Here is a 21,109-nt window from a genome sequence, read left to right on the forward strand (position 1 = left end):
TTATTTATACCCCACCCATCTGGCTGGGCTTCCCCGGCCACTCAGGGCAGCTTCCAACAAAGTATTAAAATACAGTAGTGCATCAAACATTAAAAGCTTCCCTAAACAGGGCTGCCTTCAGATGTCTTCTAAAAGTCAGATAGTTGTTTATTTCCTTGACATCTGACGGGAGGGCATTCCACAGGGTGGGTGCCACTACCAAGAAGGCCCTCTGCCTGGTTCCCTGTAACTTGGCTTCTCGCAGCGAGGGAACCACCAGAAGGTCCTCGGTGCTGGACCTCAGTGTCAGGGCAGAACGATGGGGTTGGAGACGCTCCTTCAAGTATACTGGGCCGAGGCCGTTTAAGGCTTTAAAGTCAGCACCAACACTTTGAATTGTGCTTGGAAACATACTGGGAGCCAATGTAGGTCTTTCAGGACCGGTGTTATGTGGTCTTGGCGGCCGCTCCCAGTCACCAGTCTAGCTGCCGCAATCTGGATTAGTTGTAGTTTCTGGATCACCTTTAAAGGTAGCCCCACGTACAGCACCTTGCAGTAGTCCAAGCAAGAGATAACTAGAGCATGCACCACTCTGGCGAGAGAGTCTGTGGGCAGATAGGGTCTTGGTCGGCATACTAGATGGAGCTGGTAAACAGCTGCCCTGGACATAGAATTAACCTGTGCCTCCACGGACAGCTGTGAGTCCAAAATGACTCCCAGGCTGCGCACCTGGTCCTTCAGGGGCACAGTTACCCCATTCAGGACCAGAGAGTTCTCCACACCTGCCCACTTCCTGTCCCCCACAAAAGAGTACTTCTGCCTTGTCAGGATTCAAGCTCAATCTGTTAGCCACCATCCATCCTCCAACCGCCTCCAGACACAGTTAGGGCAGATCACAGAGTTGGAAGGGACTATGGCAATGCAGGAGTCTCAGCTGAAGCAGCCATGACAGATGTGCATCACAGTCAAAGAACTTTTTCAAAGCCCAGTCCATTCAAAAGCCACTAACGAGAGCATGGGAGAAAGTACCGTATTTTTCACTCTATAGGACGCACTTTCCCCCCTCCAAAAATTAAGGGGAAATGTGTGTGCGTCCTATGGAGCGAATGCAGGCTCCTTGGCTTCAGCGATAGCAACGCGAAGCCTCCGAAGCGCAAAGGCTGTGCTCCCTCCGCACTCCGGAGGCTTCACGTTGCTTTTGCCGGAGCCTGGAGGGCGAGAGGGGCCGGTGCGCACTTTTTGTGTGCACTCAAAACAGCCATTTCTCCTCCTTGCAGATGTGAAATGGTTTAGCTCAGGGTTTCCCAATCTTGGGTCTCCAGCTGCTTTTGGACTACTGTTCCCATCATCCCTGACCACTGGCCCTGCTAGCTAGGGATGATGGGAGTTGTAGTCCAAAAAACAGCTGGAGACCCAAGATTGGGAAACTCTGGTTTAGATCAGCCTTGACCTGGCACCTTTCAGGTGCTGTTGGGACTCACTGCAGCCAGCATCACCAACGGTCCAGGGTGATGGGAGTTGTAGCACAACATCTGGAGGGTACCAGAAAAGGGACGACTGGCCCAGGAGACCTGTAAATGTATCTCTGTCACTCACCACGGACCAAGCGCTGCTCCTGCACCATCAGCGACCGATACTCCCCCCATTTTTCATAGAGGGTTTGCTGCAATGGAGAGAGAGGCCAGCATTCATTTGTGCTTCAAAATCTGCTTGATTAATCTTGCCTAAAAGTGGTTCTTTGGGTCTGATTCTTGCTCATTTAATTTGCAGGTATACATAGGCTACAGAGCTTCACCCCCACTTTGAGGATGAGGAAGGCATGGCTGGATCCATCTATCCAGCCACAAAGGCCCAGCGACCCATTTTTTGAGAAGACACTGGAAAATACTAATTCGCAGCCGGGTACCACGCTGGCCCGGCATTGTATGTAAGAGGTCCAGCTGGCTGCTGTTAAAAGGAAAAGCCATCAAGGTGCCTCTCAGTACCAAACTACAGCTCCTTGCTATGTTAGGCCTGGGTGATATATCGCCCGGGACCGGTAATGAGGGACAGACCACGATGGTGGTTTCTCTAGGCAGTATATCGCTAATAAAACCACCAGCGTTGCCAGTTCCCTCCAGCATGCTGAGGGAGAAATAAGCTAGACGCATGGGTAGGCAAACTAAGGCCTGGGGGCTGGATCCGGCCCAAAATGCCTTCTAAATCTGGCCTGCAGACGGGCCAGCGTGTTTTTACGTGAGTAGAACGTGTGCTTTTATTTAAAATGCATCTCTGGGTTATTTGTGGGGCATAGGAATTGGTTCATGGCCCCCCACAAGGTCTGAGGGACCGGCCCCCTGCTGAAAAAGTTTGCTGACCCCTGAGCTAGAGGGACACAGGAGCTGCAGCGGTTTTGCCAGCGCTATACTGAGTGAAACCGCCATCGCAGTCTGCCCCTTATACCAGTGCAGAGGGAGAAACAAGACACAATACAGCTTGTTCCTCCCTCAACTGCTTGGCTGCCCTTGCCTCAGCTGAGCTGTTTTACGGAGCCTCTGTCCTGCCAGCGATGGGATGGGGGCTCCGTTAAACAGCTCCTGCTTGGCTGTGAGGTGAGTCGCGGCTGGTGGCTTTGTGCTTCCCAGCTGAAGAAGTCTAAGGGAGCCCCCACCTCGCCTCTGGCTTGCGCAAGACGGGCGGCTCCCTTAGACTTGTTCTGCTGGGGACAGCGGTAGCCAAAACACACAGAGCCTGGGTCACGCTCCATGCGTTTGACTGCCCTTGCCCGAGCGGGCACGCTGCCACTTTCCTCGTGGGGTGGTTGTTCATCCTGGAGGAAAGACGCAGCCCACCCTCAGTTGCTTTCACCCAGAGGGTGGGCTCTGTCTTTCCTCCTGCGGTGAACGACAGGAGGAAAGATGTAGCCCACCTTGCTAGGTGACAGCAGCCAGCCCCTTACTAGGAAACCAGAATGTGAGCCAACAAGGGAACAGTTTTCCTGTCGCCTTAAAAGAGACTAAGATGAGTACAGTGGTACCTCTGGTTACGAACTTAATTCGTTCCAGAGGTCCGTTCTTAACCTGAGGTACCACTTTAGCTAATGGGGCCTCCCGCTGCCGCCGCACAATTTCTGTTCTCATCCTGAGGTAAAGTTCTTAACCCGAGGTACTACTTCCGGGTTAGCGGAGTCTGTAACCTGAAGCGTTTGTAAACCAAGGTACCACTGTACTACATTTTTCTAAAAACTTGCAAACTTTATCCTAGTCAAACCATTCAGCTGCATGCACTCCCTGTATTTTCACTATTTTGTTTTGTATTGTGTTGTACAAGTCAGGTGTTTGCATTGATTGACTTATTTCAATAAAAACAAGCTCATCTCCAGTTCTGACACTTCTTCATTTGTTTTGCTGTGTGTTCTTCACGGAAATGTCATGCGATGGCCTGGGAATCTTGATTCAGTGGCTGAAGCTGAGGAATCCCAGCCTGCACAGGAGTCCCTGCCTCCAGAACCAGCTGAGCCGGGGCTGGGGCTTGAGCCTGAAGGGCCCTCACCTGTGCTGGATCCTCAGGTGCAGGCACCAGCTGAGTCTGCTCTGGCTCCTGAGGGGATGGAGGACCCACTGCCTGCAGGTTCTCCACTCTCGGCCCCATCAGGGGAAGCTGAGGTTGCCTCTGGGTCCGGTAACCCTCCAGCCTCTCCTGAGCTGCAGAGGCTCAGGGCAGAGAGGCAGAGGGAACTAAGTTCCCGCAGGAGGTGTGCTCGTCTCCAGGCCATGAGAGGCGAGTCACCTGTGGACCGGGGCTGCCCTATGCCTCGGGGCAGATAAAAGCCAGCCAGCCCCAGTCGCAGGTTGCGGGAGCAACATTGTTGGTAGCCTGTTCCTGCCTGCACCCTGTCCTGCTCTTCTGCCAGAATTCCTGACCTCACCCGGCTCCCTGCCTTGGACGCAGCTTCAGCTTTGACGGACTGCCTCCATACCGCACCCTTGACCTCAGATTGGACTCGGACCACGCCGCACGGTAACCCCCCGGGACCAGCACACGTCACTCACCTTGAGGTACTGCAAACGGGCTTCCAGCTCTGCCCTGCGGATGGAAGTGCCGTACAAGGTCTCTAACCTGGACAGGACAAGAATCTGATTAGTGGCGGCTGGTTAGGGACAGTTTTGCCACCCCTGTGGACAAGCAATGCCTTCTGGGTCGGCTGGCCCTTCCCCCCAAATAATCTCCCACACACTCACCTGAGCACGTTCCCAGACGCTTTGATGATCTCCACAATCTCACGGTGTCGGATCCCCTCCACATTGAGCCCGTTCACGCCTGTGATCGTATCCCCTGCGTTAACAAAAAGCCAGAGAGGCCGCTGTCATTTCCAAAGCCTGCAAAGGGAAGGACAAGAGACCCCTGGCTCCCTTTGGCATTAGAGGATCTGGGCTGGGCTGTACGTGCTAACTGCTAGCACTTTTTGCAAAGCTAAGCAGGGTCTGGTCTGGTTACAAACTGGATGGGGGACCACGTGTTGAGATTCCTGCATTGCAGGGGGATGGACGACCCACGGGAGTCTATTGGAACTCTGTGATTATAAATCCCATCAGCTGTAGCCTGCATGGCCAGCAAGCAAAGATGATGGGAGCTGTAGTCCAATAGCATCTAGCGATCACCCCGTTGGTTACTGCTGTGCTAGTGCACCAAGACAGGAAACTCAGTGATGTAAACAGAAGCTTGTGACCTGTAGAAGTTATGCAAATGGGCACCATTGCTTCTCTTGCTTAATTTGTTCTGCTCTACTAAGTCATGGGCCAAGGAGCCCTGTTAAAGAGAAGAGACGCCTAAGCCAAGACAATGGGGGAGATACTGCAATTTCTGCAGCTTCAGATTTCACCAGGTATTGCTCACATACCGTGTTTTTCTGTGTATAAGATGCCCCCTATTTTGGGGGAGTAAAAATTTAGAAAATGGGAAATGCCCAGAGTTGCTGAGATTTTTCTTTTAGGGGGGATTGCGGAAAACCGCTCACCCGCCTGACCTAGGCTGCCACTCGCACGCGTCTTCACAAAGGTCAGCAATCCACTGTCACCTCACGCGCCCAGATGCTGCACTGACAGCCAATCAAGCCCAGCCCTTGCTGTAGCCACCAATAACACACCCAATCACCGCAGAGTCCCAGAAGCAACATATAACATGTCCCCCAGATGCACTATCCGTGTATAAGACAAGCCCCAAATTTTAACATGATAGTTTAAAAAAACCTCGTCTTTAACACGGAAAAAATACGGTACTTTCACGCATCATGCTGCCGTCTTCAGGGCTACAGAAATGCCACCTTCTTAAAATAATAATCGGAGGACAGATTCTTAATTTGGTAGCTGCTCCCCTTGCTTGGTCCCTGCTCCTGCCAACCTAGCAGTCTGAAAACACACCAGTGCAAGTAGATAAATAGGTACCGCTCCAGCGGGAAGGTAAACGGCATTTTCGTGCACTGCTCTGGTTCGCCAGAAGCGGCTTAGTCATGCTGGCCACATGACCCGGAAGCTGTATGCCGGCTCCCTCGGTCAATAAGGCAAGATGAGCGCCACAACCCCAGAGTTGGTCACGACTGGACCTAATGGCCAGGGGTCCCCTTTACCTTTAATCTATCGCATTCAGCAGCACTTTTGTGGAAGGTCGTACACACACAGAACCCTGGATCTATGTATGTGCCCTTTGAAAATCATCTGCAGTGCAGAGAAGGGTAAAAGACACCCTCGGAGTTAACGGGAAGGAAGGAGAGGGAAGAATGCTAGCACAGCTCAGCCCTGCGAAGCACCTGAGCTTACCACTCCACCTGCTGCCAACGTGACCCTGCGAACACAACATCAGCTCTCTGGGGAGCAGAGTAGCTGGGCTCATTATAGAGAGGAAAGTCACATGTGTTGTCCTTGGCTGTGCCTCCCTCTTCAGCCTGCTGTCTTATGGGGCTGCCGACGGCTTTGAACCTGCCCCTGCAAGAAGCGAATCAGCGCGCCTTCGACAGAAATGCAGAGCGTGGGGAGAAAAGGCAAATCACAAGGGCCCTCCAGAACCTGAAACCAGGCACAGCCCTTGACCCACCAGCCAGCGTTCCCCAAACTTGGGTCTCCCAGCTGTTTTTGGACTACAACTCCCATCATCCCTAGCTAGCAGGAACAGTGCTCAGGGATGATGGGAGTTGTAGTCCAAAAACAGCTGGAGACCCAAGTTTGGGAAACCCTGCATTAGGACTTCTGCAGCGTATCTAGAACTGCCAAAACTTCTGAAATTTGGGGGAGGGGGGAAAACATGCTCCACAAAAAAAGTGAAATATCTGGGGGTGAATTTAACATCTAAGAATATGAATCTGTTTAAGGACAATTATGAGAAATGTTGGTTGGAAGTGAAGAAAGATCTTGACATTTGGTCTAGACTAAGACTCTCCTTGTTAGGCCGAATTGCTGTTATTAAGATGAACGTATTGCCGAGATTGTTGTTTTTGTTCCAGACACTACAAATTTTGGACAAGATGGACTGTTTCAAGAAGTGGCAGAAAGATATATCTAAATTTGTCTGGCAGGGCAAAAAACCCAGAATAAAATTTAAGATTTTAACTGATTCAAAGGATAGAGGGGGCTTTGCTCTGCCGGACTTAAGACTTTACTATGAGGCAGCAGCATTCTGCTGGCTGAAACAATGGCTACTTCTTGAGAATACAGATGTCTTGGATTTGGAGGGATATGATAACAACTTCGGCTGGCATGCATATTTGTGGTATGACAAGGTAAAGGTTCATAGAGGCTTTAAAAACCACATTGTCAGGAAGGCACTATATAACGTGTGGATTCGCTATAAGGATTTGTTGGAAAATAAAACCCCCAGGTGGTTGTCACCCATGGAAGCCAAGGCGGTAAAAAAACTTAATATGGAATCAGATTGGCCAAAATATTATGAAATTATAGAATACGATGGTGAAAAGCCTAAATTACAGAGCTTTGAGAAATTAAAATCTAAAGTTCGAGACTGGTTACATTATCATCAGATTAATGAGACATTTAAGCAAGACAGGAGACTAGGATTTCAGAAGGAGAGGTCAAAGTTAGAAACAGAGCTATTGGAATCCAATACTAAGAATTTGTCTAAAATGTATAATTTGTTGCTGAAATGGAACACTCAAGATGAAACAGTAAAGTCAGCAATGATTAAGTGGGCACAGGATATCGGACATGATATTATGTTTGCAGACTGGGAACAGTTATGGACCACAGGCATCAAATTTACGGCATGTAGTGCCTTAAAAGAGAACATAATGAAAATGATCTATAGGTGGTACATGACCCCAGTCAAGTTAGCAAAGATATATCATCTGCCCAATAACAAGTGCTGGAAGTGTAATGAATGTGAAGGAACTTTTTATCATCTTTGGTGGACCTGTCCAAGAATTAAGGCCTACTGGGAAATGATCTATAATGAAATTAAGAAGGTCCTAAAGTGGACATTTGTAAAGAAGCCGGAGGCCTTTCTCCTGGGCATGGTCGATCAAACGATTCCAAAGAAAGATAGAACTTTTTTCATGTATGCAACCACGGCAGCAAGAATTCTTCTAGCAAAGTATTGGAAGACTCAAGAGTTACCTACTCTGGAAGAATGGCAGATCAAGGTGATTGAATATATGGGACTAGCAGAGATGACTGGCAGAATCCGCGACCAGAGGAGAGAGACGGTGGAAGAGGACTGGAAAAAATTTAAAGTGTATCTTAAGAATTTTTGTAAAATTTTGGAATGAGAAGATGTCAAGGGCCATGAAATTAGAGAATTTATAGCTGTTAAAATCTAAACTTAAGAGAATTTAAAGAAAGTTGTGTTTTTTAAAATTGAAAGAAGGATTGCTTAAAGCTAATTTAAAAAATAAGGGTGCAGTGATGGGAAGGTTTGGGGAAGTCATGTATGTTTGTTTTGTATGTTTTTCTTTTTCTTTTTCTATTTTGTCGTCTATTCTGTTTTTTATACTGTTTAAAATGAATAAAAATTTTAAAAAAAAAGAGAATAGGAAAAAAAAAAAAAAAAAGGAAAACATGCTCCACCCCACATAAAGGAGCTATGGAATATGCATTGAGATTTCCAGTGGACGCCAGGTCTCTTGCCTTCTATTTATTTCTCAAGAAGCTACCTAGACCAGGGGTCAGCAACCTTTTTCAGCAGGGGGTCGGTCCACCGTCCCTCAGACCATGTGGGGGGGCCGGACTATATTTTGGAAAAAAAAATGAACAAATTCCTATGCCCCACAAATAACCCAGAGATGCATTTTAACCAAAATACTAATAAATAATAATAATAATAATAATAATAATAATAATAATAATAATAATAATAATAATTTATTTATACCCCGCCCATCTGGCTGAGTTTCCCCAGCCACTCTGGGCGGCTCCCAATCAAGTGTTAAAAACAGTACAGCATTAAATATTAAAAACTTCCTTGATTCATGTAAAAACACACTGATTCCTGGACCGTCCGCGGGCTGGATAGAGAAGGCGATTGGGCTGCATCCGGCCCCCGGGCCTTAGGTTGCCTACCCCTGACCTAGACACATTGACTTTTGATCAAACACCACACAGATAAGAGTTTTATTTGCTTAGTTCTCCAGCCCGCCACGCTTGAAAGCAAGTCAGTTTTTACAAGGGTGAAAACTCACAAGTAGTCCATTAGGTTCAAGACGCTAAAGCGTGACATCTCTTACCTGGTTTCAAGCCAGCTACCTGGGCCGGGCTATCATCATGCACACGGCATACGAAGGTGAACATCTCCACCCGTTTTGTGTTCTGGTGGTGGAGCCCGTAGGTCTGAAAGGAGCAGAGGAAACAAGAGTTGGTTGGTTTTTAAAATGAGGTCAGACCGCAGCCACCCAAATAATGTGCAAGTTCCACCGTAGCTTAACTGTTAGAGATGCAATAGGGATAATGCTTCTCTAAAACGTACCGTATTTTTCGCTCTATAGGACGCACTTTTCCCCCTCTAAAAATTAAGGGGAAATGTGTGTGCGTCTTATGGAGCGAATGCAGGCTTCTTGGCTTCAGCAATAGCAACGCAAAGCCTCCGAAGCGCAGAGGGAGCGCTCCCTCCTCGCTCTGGAGGCTTCAGGTTCTTTTTGCTGAAGCCGGGAGAGCAAGACTCTCCCGGCTTCAGCAGAGAGGGAGAGCTGCGCAGCGCCCCTTCAGCCAAGCGGGAGGAGAAATGGAAGGGGCTCCGTTTCTCTTGCCACTTTGCTGAAGGGGTGCAAACAATAAGACAAAACCTCCCCTTGCCAGCGTTAGAAAGTCAGATATATAAGCTAGGCACTAAATGTTTTCTTGAACCAACGTTGCAGTTACCAAAAAAGGAATTCCCAGTTGCCATTCTAGGGACATGGGTGGCGCTGTGGGTTAAACCACAGAGCCTAGGACTTGCCGATCAGAAAGTCAGTGGTTCGAATCCCCGCGACGGGGTGAGCTCCCGTTGCTCGGTCCCTGCTCCTGCCAACCTAGCAGTTCGAAAGGGCAAGTAGATAAATAGGTACCGCTCTGGCGGGAAGGTAAACGGCATTTCCGTGCGCTGCTCTGGTTTGCCAGAAGCGGCTTAGTCATGCTGGCCACATGACCTGGAAGCTGTACACCGGCTCCCTCGGCCAATAAAGCGAGATGAGCGCCGCAACCCCAGAGTCGGCCACGACTGGACCTAATGGTCAGGGGTCCCTTTACCTTTACCTTAGTTGCCATTTGGGTGTGTATTTCCCCACCCCCTCAAGAACCTTTATTGAACTAAGAGAACTGAAAGTTGTATTTTTCAATTAACCTTTTGGTTTCTTAAATCTGTTCTGATTATGCAAATAAAAAAATCAGAATTCTACAGGATGTGTTGTTAGTGTGTGTAAACGGTCCAGATCCAAGGATCCTCATCAGGCATGCACCTCCAGATGTTGGAGACATCAGGTACCATCCTGGCTCCCGGGCATCTTCACATGGTTGCAAGTGACCGATAGCCTAGCACCTGGTGAATTTCGAACGCTGCACCCACTCCTCCCCAAAATTGGCACTACTACCGTATTCCGGCTTCCCCCGCCCCAGCCCCACGGCTAAAAACAAAGCCGTGCGCAGCCTCTCCCGGCTGGAGAGGTTGCCCATGGCTAAAGAGGAAGCTAAGACAGTCAGCAGGATGGATCCCGCTCACTGTCTTGGCTTCTTTGCTCTTTGGGGCTGGGGGGGTATTTCCCCCCCTTTATTTCCCCCCCTTAAAACTAGGTGCGCCCTATGGTCCGGTGCGCCCTATGGAGCGAAAAATACGGTATTTCCCAAGTGGGAAGAGATGGATTTTGGAAACTGAGAGCGTGATGAAATGCCCGATTCAAAGACCCCCCCCCCAACCAAATAACTGAGTTTCAAGATGGAAATTGCCCTTTTGCTACTTGAGATTCAACAGCTTAAAAAACTTCAGATCCAGAAATGTCTTTTTTTAGGTGCTCAATGCTCATGGGTTGCAACCCACAACACACCTGAACCCTTGCTGAATTCTGGACTCACTGGGTTAAGAGCCAGAATGGAAGGGATTCCCTCTGAACTCACCTGAATCTCAAAGCCAAAGGCCTGAGCCTCTTCCTTCTCCAGTGTGATCACCTTTCTGGAATGAACAAGAGGAAAGGGGTCAGTTGCTGAGATTTCCCAGGGGACGCCAAGAGACCATCTTTTCCATAGCTGTGTGCGATTTGTCTTCATTTGCCTGGCTGCATGTGCTGAGCACACTTCCTCCCCAAACAACACCCCCCCCCCACCATGGCTAAGTTACAGAAGCTTCCTTTGCTTGCAGGCTCACCGATTGCTCTCCAAAGAGACTCTTTCGAAAGCCTTCAAAATAGGGGCCAGTGGGAGGGAGGGGGGAAAACAAAACAAAAAAGCCAATACACTACACAGCATGGTTTACCAAACTAGGGTCTCCAGCGGTTTCTAGACTACAAATCCCACCATCCTTGACCTCTGATTCTGCTGGCTAGGGATGATAGGAGTTGTAGTCCCACAACAGCTGGAGATCCAAGTTTGGGAAATCCTGATCTATGGTCAAGCAGCTGGTCCAAGTTTTTGCCTTGCACTAGGACATCTTCTGATGTCTTGCACTCCCTCCCTCCCCCCAGTTTTAAGCCGACAAAACAAACAGGAGGGGAGTGGGCTTCTGTATAATCCAGCTTTGACAAATCCAGGCAGCGGCTCAGAGTGGGCAGAGTTGACTGTGGGTGGGTGTAGACACAGGAATCAAAACAGAAACCTAAGTACAGAAGGGGCAGGTGAACTAAACTGTAATGGCAAATTGGGATACCTAATGAACAGGTAAACCAGGGGTGGAGAATGTGTGGCTGTCCAGAGTTTGAGGAACTGCTTACTGAATTTTAATTCCATGCAACTCATTGAAAAATGGTGCTGTATGAGTTTTTGCAGGAGCCACACTTCTGGGTCCCCATGAGTATTGTTAGTTCCCAAAGCAGCGGCCGTTCTCAATTTTTGTGCCCATCTAGGAGTTTCTCATTTAATATTTGGTTATGATTTAAAAAACAAAAAGTAACTTGACGTTTCAAATCATGGGTATTTTTGGCTTACAGAGGTTTAATACAAGAGTAGAGTAACAGGAGAATACAGTCGTACCTTGGTTGACAAACGCCTTGTGAGTTGAACGTTTTGCTCCCGAACGCCACAAACCCGGAAGTGAGTGTTCCGGTTTGCGAACGTTCTTTGGAACCCGAACATCCCACGTGGGTTCTGATTAGCTGCAGGAAGCTTCTGCAACCAATCAGAAGCCACACCTTGGTTTTCGTCCATTTTTGGAAGTCAAATGGACTTCTGGAACGGATTCAGTTTGTGAACCGTGGTACAACTGAACATCTATTAACAGAATACGTTCTGAGCGAGAGTCACTGGTGATATTTATTAAACTGCACGAATAAAGATTTTAAAAGATGTCAAAGTTGTGCAATCCTTTTCAAGGTCCAGCAGAAAAGTTGCCAAATACAATACAGTACAATCCTAATTAAATAATAACATTTGGGCTGACTTCCCATTGGTGAGCCAAACTGAGAAAATTATTCACACTTATGTTGTAAACTGCTCTGTTCGGATGAAGAGGCTAGGATGCTTTCAGAAGTGATACCAAGAAGCAGCGTTTTCCAATCTTGGGTCTTCAGTTGTTTTTGGACTACAATTCCCATCATCCCTAGCTTGCAAGACCAGTGGTCAGGGATGATGGGAACGGTAGTCCAAAAACAGCTGGAGACCCAAGTTTGGAAAACGCTGCCAAGAAGGGTATTTGACTTCCATGATCTGTGGATCAAGTGAAAGGGGTTGACAATTACCAGACGTCCTCAACTTGAAAACAATTTTAGCTGCAGCTTAAAGGGAAGGAAGATGGAACCTTTGGGCTGCTCTTGGATTCCTGAACCATGTACAGACGCAGAAAGGCAGCCTATTTGTTGCATGCACTCGTTTCACACAACGTGCCGCCTCGTCGACTTGCCCTGAAGCGTCTTCCTTGCTCAGGTGTGCAACAGACAAGAGTCTTCTTCCTCCTGACAAGATGGTTTAACGAGACGGATTCAGCCTATTCTAAGGCAGCTGGACCCAGTCCGCTTACACCTGATTACTCAAATTTTCTTTTCCCCTCATTAACAAATTAAATCAGCACCCAACCAGCTCCAGAAATAAACACACTGGAAGGTATTTCTTTACACTTCTGCATGTTACCTTCTGTGAACCAACATTCTCCCTCTTATGTGAAAGCTGCTGTTCCATGCAGAGGTGTAGCAAGCCCAGGTGATACCCGGTGCGGAAATTTTTTTGTCATCCCCCTCCACATTGACAGCTCGGGGTAGGCTTGGGAGTCGCGGGCAGGTGCCAAATGTCCCCTCCCCTCAGCGATGACACCTGGGGTGATCTGCCCCCCTTCTTACGCCTCTGCGCCCCCACGACTCCCAAGTACCCTGAGCCATTGAGGGAAGGGGGAGAAGCTATGCCGCTTCGCTGGGGTGCTGGCAAAGCTGTACATCTCGTCCTCTCGGGAGCCACGGCTCCCGTCCGTCCCCCTTCCATAGCTGTCAACCTTCCCTTTTTTTACAGGAAATTCCCTTATTCCAGCACCGTTTCCTGCTGCTATCCCGGATTGTTAGATATCCCGTAGACTGTCCCTGGGACAGATGAGGCTGCTGATCCCTTTTTTCCGAGGCTTTTGTTGTTGTTTAGTCGTTTAGCCATGTCCGACTCTTCGTGACCCCATGGACCAGAGCACACAAGGCACTCCTTTCTTCCACTGCCTCCCGCAGTGTGGTCAAACTCTTGCTGGTAGCTTTGAGAACACTGTCCAACCATCTCGTCCTCTGTCGTCCCCTTCTCCTTGTGCCCTTCATCTTTCCCAACATCAGGGTCTTTTCCAGGGAGTTTTCTCTTCTCATGAGGTGGCCAAAGTATTGGAGCCTCAGCTTCAGGATCTGTCCTTCCAGTGAGCACTCAGGGCTGATTTCCTTCAGAATGGATCGGTTTGATCTTCTTGCTGTCCATGGGACTCTCAAGAGTCTCCTCCAGCACCAGAATTCAAAAGCATCAATTCTTCGGTGATCAGCCTTCTTTATGGTCCAGCTCTCACTTCCATACATCACTACTGGGAAAACCATAGCTTTAACTATATAGACGTTTGTTGGCAAGGTGATGTCTCTGCTTTTTAAGATGCTGTCCAGGTTTGTCATTGCTTTTCTCCCAAGAAGCAGGTGTCTTTTGATTTTGTGGCTGCTGTCACCATCTGCTGATCCCTTAATTTCAAATCTGAAAGTTGACAGCTATGCCCCCTTCCTGGCTCGCCGTAAGCGGCTCCTGCCGGTAGCGGAGGGATCCCTCTGCCGTCCATACGGAGCTAGTGGCAAACCGCTATGCACAGTGCATACGCGTGACACAGTGCATGCGTTGTACATAGTGGTTTGCTGCCAATGCCGCCTGAGCGCCGTTTGGACAGTGGCAGGATCCTCCGCTCACAGCTGCAGCCGCAAATGGGAGGATCCTCCTTATGTGGCCGCGGCGGCGCGATGGCTGCTTGGGCTGCCGTGCCCGGGGTGGCGGGGCGAGCACCCCGCAGGATGTGTTCTTGTCACACACACCCCAGACATGGCACCCGGGGCGCACTGCCCCTCCCTCACGACGCCACTGGTTCCACGAGAACTTCAAGGTGACACAAAAGCATTTTGAAAATGGCAAGTGAATAAATTTTGTTAAAGAAGGGCAGGGGAAGCACTCTGTCAGTTTCATATCCTCACCTCTACACTTTAAAAGTAAAGGTAAAGGTACCCCTGACCATTAGGTCCAGTCGTGGATGACTCTGGGGTTGCGGCGCTCATCTCGCTTTATTGGCCAAGGGAGCCGGCGTATAGCTTCTGGGTCATGTGGCCAGCATGACTAAGCCACTTCTGGCGAACCAGAACTTTCAAAGTAGCCTTCCACAAACTTGTGTCCCCCCAAAAGGTGTCCGGCTAGAACCCCGTCAGCATCATCAGGCAAAATGACCAATGGTCACAGATGATGGGACTCGGGGAAGTCTGCTTTAAGGTATGATCGCAAAGGAGTTTAGGTAGCGATTACACTTGCCACACGCCCATACAGCCTCCACCAGCCCCCAAACTTGAACAGGAAGTGGTGCTTTTGTTGATGTGTAACATTCCTAATTAATGTCTGAACCTTCCGCCCTGAGGCAACAAAACTCAGCTAAATCGTTAACAGAAAAGGAGGCCTTCCAAACCACGCTCTCATCCCGAGAGGAGTCTAATGAACAGATTGCCAAACCGAGCTAGATCAGACTATGCACCCCAGACCACAAAGTACCAAACACAAAAGGATTCTTACACTGTAATTCTCATCGGGGAACCAAGCCAGCCAGAAGACAACTAAACCAGTGTTTCCCAAACTTGGGTTTCCAGTTGTTTTTCAACTACAACTCCCATGATCCTTTGCTAGCAAGACAAGTGGTCAGGGATGATGGGAACTGTAGTCCAAGAGCAGCTGGAGACCCAAATTTGGTAAACACTTAACTAAATCAAAGAAAGGGGATACTGAGTGGGGTTTTGTGGTGTGTGTGTCTCCCTCCAAGTGGTTACTTTTGGTGTGCCCAACCCTACATTTTTTGAACTGGGATCAAGCTAAAGCGCTCCAAGCTCTGTTTCGGAAAGAGGGTAATATTACCAACAAAGGTAAGCTTTCTGCTTAGATTTCACTATCCTGGTGCCCTCCAGATGTTCTGGACTCCAACTCCCATGAGTCCCAGCTGGCGTGGACCATAATCAGGAATAATGGAAGCTGTAGTTCACAACTTCTGGTCAGCCCCATCCAAAATCTGCTCCAGGACAGCTAAGAACAAACGATTTTGTGGGGTGCATGAATTGAAGACTGGCCTGGGTCATAGACTGTGTAGCAAAGACTGGGCACAAATCATCACTAAGAGCTGAAAATCCTTTTGAGAGGGGGGCTTCTTCCCAAGGACTAAACTGTCAAAGTGGGCCTGTCAATTAATGCAGCTCTCAAGCCTGCCTTCCAAATGGGAACCTGCAGCAGCAGTTAGTAAAACTGTATTTGTTTACATTTTAGAGAATTGGGGCAGGGGGAGCGGGAATGGAAGGACCTAAAGCAGGCACCCACAAATTTGCCCCTCCAGATGTTTTGGGACTACAACTCCCATGATCCCTAGCTAACAGGACCAGTGGCCAGGGATGGTGGGAATTGTAGTCCCAAAACATCTGGAGGGCTGAGTTTGGGGATGCCTGACCTAGAGGGACACACAAAACCTTTGGGCATCACATTAGGGGATGCACAGGAGCTGTTGTTGTTGTTTTTTAAAAAAAGAGTTATTTCATTTTTTAAAATCACAAATGGAGGGGGTGGATCTTGGGAGCCACAAAAACTTTTGACGGAAGGCGGGGCGGGGGGTGGGGGACACAGGTTGGCCACCCTGCACTACAGCCACTAGCAGTTTGGACTGCATTCAGGATCTTAGAACCACAGGATTTTAGAGCTGGAAGAGACCACAGTGGTCATCTAGTCCAACCCCTGCAGCGATCTTTTTACCCAAAACGAACCCACAACCCTGAGATCAAGAGTCTCCTGCTCTACCAACTGAGCTCTTGGGGAGTTTGCAGGGGTCAGCAAACTTTTTCAGCAGGGGGCTGGTCCACTGTCCCTCACACCTTGTGAGGGGCCGTATTATATTTGTTTTTTTGGGGGGGAAATGAATAAATTCCTATGTCCTACAAATAACCCAGAGATGTATTTTAAATAAACGCACACATTCTACTCATGTAAAAACACCAGGCAGGCCCCACAATAACCCAGAGATGCAAATAACCCAGAGAGACCTACATTGGTCCCCAGTACGTTTCCGAGCACAATTCAAGGTGTTGGTGCTGACCTTTAAAGCCCTCTGTCCAGTATATCTGAAGGAGCGTCTCCACCCCAATCGTTCTACCCGGACACTGAGGTCCAGCGCCAAGGGCCTTCTGGCAGTTCCCTCACTGTGAGAAGCCAAGTTACAGGGAACCAGGCAGAGGGCCTTCTCGGTACTGGCGCCCCCCCTGTGGAACGCCCTCCCACCAGATGTCAAAGAGAACAACAACTACCAGACTTTTAGAAGACATCTGAAGGCAGCCCCGTTTAGCGAAGCTTTTAATGTTTGATGCATTACTGTATTTAAATATTTTGTTGGAAGCTGCCCAGAGTGGCCGGGGAAGCCCAGCCAGATGGGTGGGGTATAAATTAATAATAATAATAATAATAATAATAGGACACATTCTACTCATGTAAAAACATGTTGATTCCCAGACTATCTGTGGTCCGGATTTAGAAGGTGATTGGGCTGGATCCGGCCCCCAGGCCTTAGTTTGCTTACCCATTGTTCAGATGAAGCAGGAGTCTGTTAAAAATGATGACACAGGAGTCTACTTATTATGAGTAGTTTATCTTGGGACTGAGAGGGACGGACAGAGAACGGAATTCCACCCAGAGCCCTAAGCTCAGAGCAACCCCAGGCGCCCGCAGAGGACCTCAGAGGACCAGGCGCTCGCAGATTAAAGCAGATGTCACTCTCAAGGCTACCCTGCAGGGAAAGCCAAACGCCTTGCCTATGTTTTGGGAATTAACCCCTGTTCCTGTCAAGCGCACCCCAGGGGTGGGGAGAATGTCAAACACTCCCCAGATGATCCGCCTCCTTTTAGAAATCAGTCAAGCCATTGTCGCTATTGTGAAAGAGCAGCTCATTCAGAGGCAGGGATGAAGGCCCTGTCATTAAAGCCCCTCCCCGAAGGCCATTCATACCCCCAGAGACCATCCGCTGAGCTGGGAATACCCTAGAGGGTGGCAGCACATGTGGCAGCAGCTGTGATCCGGGATTAAGGAGCCGCAGCGGAAAAAATGAACTAGAGAGCGCGGGGAGGCAGGGAAGGGAGAAGACGACCGTCTGGACGCACCATTGTGATCGAATGTGCTTTCTGTTGAGTCCACGGGGCAATCACAAATACCGCTAGGCTACATGCTTAGTCTGACTTAAGAGATACACACAGAGAGAGAGAGATAAGAGTAAGCAGAAAACCAGCAAACAAAATTTGCTGATTCCGCTTAAATTCTTCTAGAGGAAAGGAACAAAGGAACCTACCTGTGCTGCTCGGGTGACTGGCTGAGAGATCGCCATTTGAATCCGGAGCCCTGAGGAAGAGATGGCAAGAGGAATACAAAGACCGCAATTAGTCAAGGCATGCCTCAAAGTATGTCCCCCCCCCCCTCTCACACACACAAACACAAAAGCTACAACACCCAAGATTGGATAAGGTAGAGAGCTGGACCAGGAGAACTATTTCACGGTTTCAAAGCCAGGGAAAAGCCACAGAGGAACAGGTCCTGAATGACATCTGTTTGCACATGATCACGATTTTATTATTTTTACTCTGCCCGTCTGACTGGGTTGCTCCAGCCACTCTGGGCAGCTTCCAGCATATAAACAAGAAACATAATAAAACATCAAACACTAAAAACTCCCCTAGTTGCCAGATCTAGTCGCCACCCCTTTCTATGGCTTTGAAGCACACTACATAACCATGTACAGTGGTACCTCGGGTTAAGTACTTAATTCGTTCCGGAGGTCCGTTCTTAACCCGAAACTGTTCTTAACCTGAAGCACCACTTTAGCTAATGGGACCTCCTGCTGCGCCGCTGGAGCACGGTTTCTGAGTCTGTAACCTGAAGCGTATGTAACCTGAAGCGTATGTAACCCGAGGTGCCACTGTAAAAAGGAATCTGCCCACTCCAGGTGGTGTTGGACTACAACTCCCATCAGCCCCGATTATTAGCCACACTGGCTGGGACGGATGGGAGTTGGTGTCCATCAAAAGATGAGCCTATTGCTAGAGCTTTAGCATAAACCAGATTATTTAAGGGGGCTTTTCTTGGAACAGCCCTGGTTCAAATGTTTCAGATACTTGGCCCGGGACTTCAACTGCAAACAGAGGGTCTTAACACCCACCACCAATCCCGGTGTTCAAGCATGCAAGCTCCAAGTCACGTCCTGAACATTGCAGGCTTTTAAAGCCAAATGGCTCGATGCCATGGGGGGAAGCGAGAAGTCCTTGAGAGAGAAAGCCTGTTTTATGCAAAAAGCCCCATTATTTGGAAAAATGAAATCAATTGTCCGGCCCATCCCAAACAGACCCTCTCATTGTTGGGTGTTTGAGCAGAGCGGGCCCACCCAGTGCATGCTGGGAGCTGGGGAGAGGGCCAAAGAAGCACATCTATTTGCATAAATAGATCCCACTACCCACTCAGAGGTGGGCGGCAGATCCACATTCCGGTTCCCATTGAGCATTCGGAACGTAAGACTTCTTGGCAAAGCCGCCCGGCAGCAGTTGGACGGAGCGACAATGCGCCATCTCTTGTGAAGTTTTCCAAGTTGCGCGAGCATGCAAACATATGCGTCTTTGGGGCGTGTTTTTTTCCGGCTGAACTCCACATTGTTGCCGGGAGCAGCCAAGAGGCAGAGGCAGCAGGTTTCTATTAAAGAGCCACACATGCAATGGGGATCGTGTTTGAACGTAAACAGCTGCTCTCGCATGGGATGCAAACATTTCCGCACGCCAGCCAGAGCCTGCGTGTAAGCACAAAATGTGTCTCTCTCTAAGCCGCTGTTTTACACCAGCCTAAAATGACCTCCTGCCAACCTAGCAGTTCGAAAGCACATCAAAGTGCAAGTAGATAAAGAGGTACTGCTCTGGCGGGAAGGTAAACAGCATTTCCATGCGCTGCTCTGGTTTGCCAGAAGCAGCTTGGTCATGCTGGCCACATGACCCGGAAGCTGTACGCTGGCTCCCTCGGCCAATAAAGCGAGATGAGCGCCGCAACCCCAGAGTCGGCCATGACTGGACCTAATGGTCAGGGGTCCCTTTACCTTTAAAATGACCTCAAGGCTTAGATCACGGCCTGTTGGCTCAAAGATCCTCCCAATAGTTTTGCAAGCCTATCCAATGTGAGCTCGTTGGAGCTGCTTCAGGTTTTGGGAAGAGCGTGCCACTGTTTCGCAGCAGAGATGAGGATTTAGCTCTCTGTTCCGGAAAAGGTCTAGGCCCACTTATTGGGCCAGAAAAAGCTGCTTCGAGTTTGGATACAATACAAGTGACTCGCCCATTAATGAAGTGAAGGACTCAAATCAAAGGAGGCAGAGGGTGAGAACTGGACACTTATAGCCTAAGTCAGGGGTCTGTCAACTTTTTCAGCAGGGGGCCGGTCCACTGTCCCTCAGACCTTGTGGGGGGCCGGACTATATTTTGAAAGAAAGAAAGAAAAAGATCGAATTCCTATGTCCCACAAAGAACCCAGAGATGCATTTTGAATAAAAGGACACATTCTACTCATGTAAAAACACGCTGATTCCTGGACCGTCCGCGGGCTGGATTTAGAAGGCAATTGGGCCTTCCCATGGCCTAACCACCAAGTTACATACACTTAAACCCATTTATTCTGATGGGCATCAACACGCCTAACTGCGGTGCTGGATTGAGGCCTGTAGTTGCAGAAGATCAATTCCCAAGGTATTCTTGAATCCACTTGCAGAAGCAGATTGCCAGGGAAGGAGAAATCCCAGTTGCCTGGTGCCCTAAGAAACCTACACACCCAAAGCTCACACTCCTGGGATCGTTTTAGAGAAGGGGTCCTCCAACATTTCTCTGATGAAAATAGGGACTAAGGAAAAGCAGAACATTTTGGGATCAAATCAGAAACCAGGACGGCTTCTTTAAATCTGGGATCATCCCTGGAAAATAGGGGCACTTGGAGGGTCTGTTATAACTGCAATCACTTTTAAAGATTTCTGTGCGATTTTATGCGCGTTTCACTTACCAAGCAAAACCAAACGGTATTAATTTAACCAAAGTCTCTTTCAAATTCCCTGGTCGCGTTACAACTTTTAAGCGCCCCTCATTTCTGGAAGGTTGAAAAATTCAACACGCCTTATTGAGCAAGCACCAATACGGCTGCAGCGTTCTGTACAAAGGCTAAGAGTCATATTCATCGCTATATCCACTTTGGCCGCAGGCCTCACCCATCATTGGCATGCAACGCCCCCCATCTCAGAATTAATGTGGCCCCTCTGGGTGAAAAAGAGCCACTCCCTCTGTTTTTAGAGCTCTGCTCCAGACTGATCCAGAAAAGTCAACTGGATCCAGTTTTAGTCTTCTGAATGCTTCCTCTCTTCGCACAGCCGGTCGAGTTAACTGCTCGCACGCTTTGCGGGGGGAGTCCAGCTCAGTTGAGTCTGACTGAAAACCGCGTGGTTTGGTTTCTGGGTGTGGGCCGCCGCCACGTACCGCTAGCTGAGCAGAGAACAAGCCAATTTTGCTGCTTTGCAACTGCAGCCAACTGACCAGATACCGTATTTTTGGCTCTATAAGATGCACTTTCCCCCTCCTAAAAAGTAAGGGGAAATGTGTGTGCGTCTTATGGAGCGAATGCAGGTGGGAGGCTGCGCCTGGCTATCCCATAAGCTGCGCTGTGATCCTGCTGGCTGTCCTGGCTTCTGGGATTCAGAATATTTTTTTTCTTGTTTTCCTCTTCCAAAAACTAGGTGCGTCTTATGGTCTGGT

At 48.9% G+C, this 21,109-nt stretch overlaps 1 protein-coding gene and 1 long non-coding RNA gene across 2 annotated transcripts in view; one reads left to right on the forward strand and one right to left on the reverse strand.

Moving 5' to 3' along the window:
- Window positions 1-21,109, forward strand: part of LOC309363033 — a 71,678-nt gene that overhangs the window by 44,903 nt on the left and 5,666 nt on the right. The window lies entirely within an intron of this gene.
- Window positions 1-21,109, reverse strand: part of TAMALIN (trafficking regulator and scaffold protein tamalin) — a 40,608-nt gene that overhangs the window by 2,438 nt on the left and 17,061 nt on the right. The window contains exons 2-7 of the mRNA XM_081899076.1: window positions 17,638-17,687; window positions 10,545-10,599; window positions 8,687-8,789; window positions 4,200-4,293; window positions 4,011-4,077; window positions 1,576-1,642 (exon numbers count right to left, since the gene is read on the reverse strand). Coding sequence (XP_081755202.1) covers window positions 1,576-1,642; window positions 4,011-4,077; window positions 4,200-4,293; window positions 8,687-8,789; window positions 10,545-10,599; window positions 17,638-17,687 — 436 coding nt within the window. The remainder of the gene's footprint in view (window positions 1-1,575; window positions 1,643-4,010; window positions 4,078-4,199; window positions 4,294-8,686; window positions 8,790-10,544; window positions 10,600-17,637; window positions 17,688-21,109) is intronic.

This window comes from Podarcis melisellensis (assembly GCF_964234715.1).
Source record: "Podarcis melisellensis genome assembly, chromosome: 2".
NCBI lineage: Eukaryota > Metazoa > Chordata > Lepidosauria > Squamata > Lacertidae > Podarcis > Podarcis melisellensis.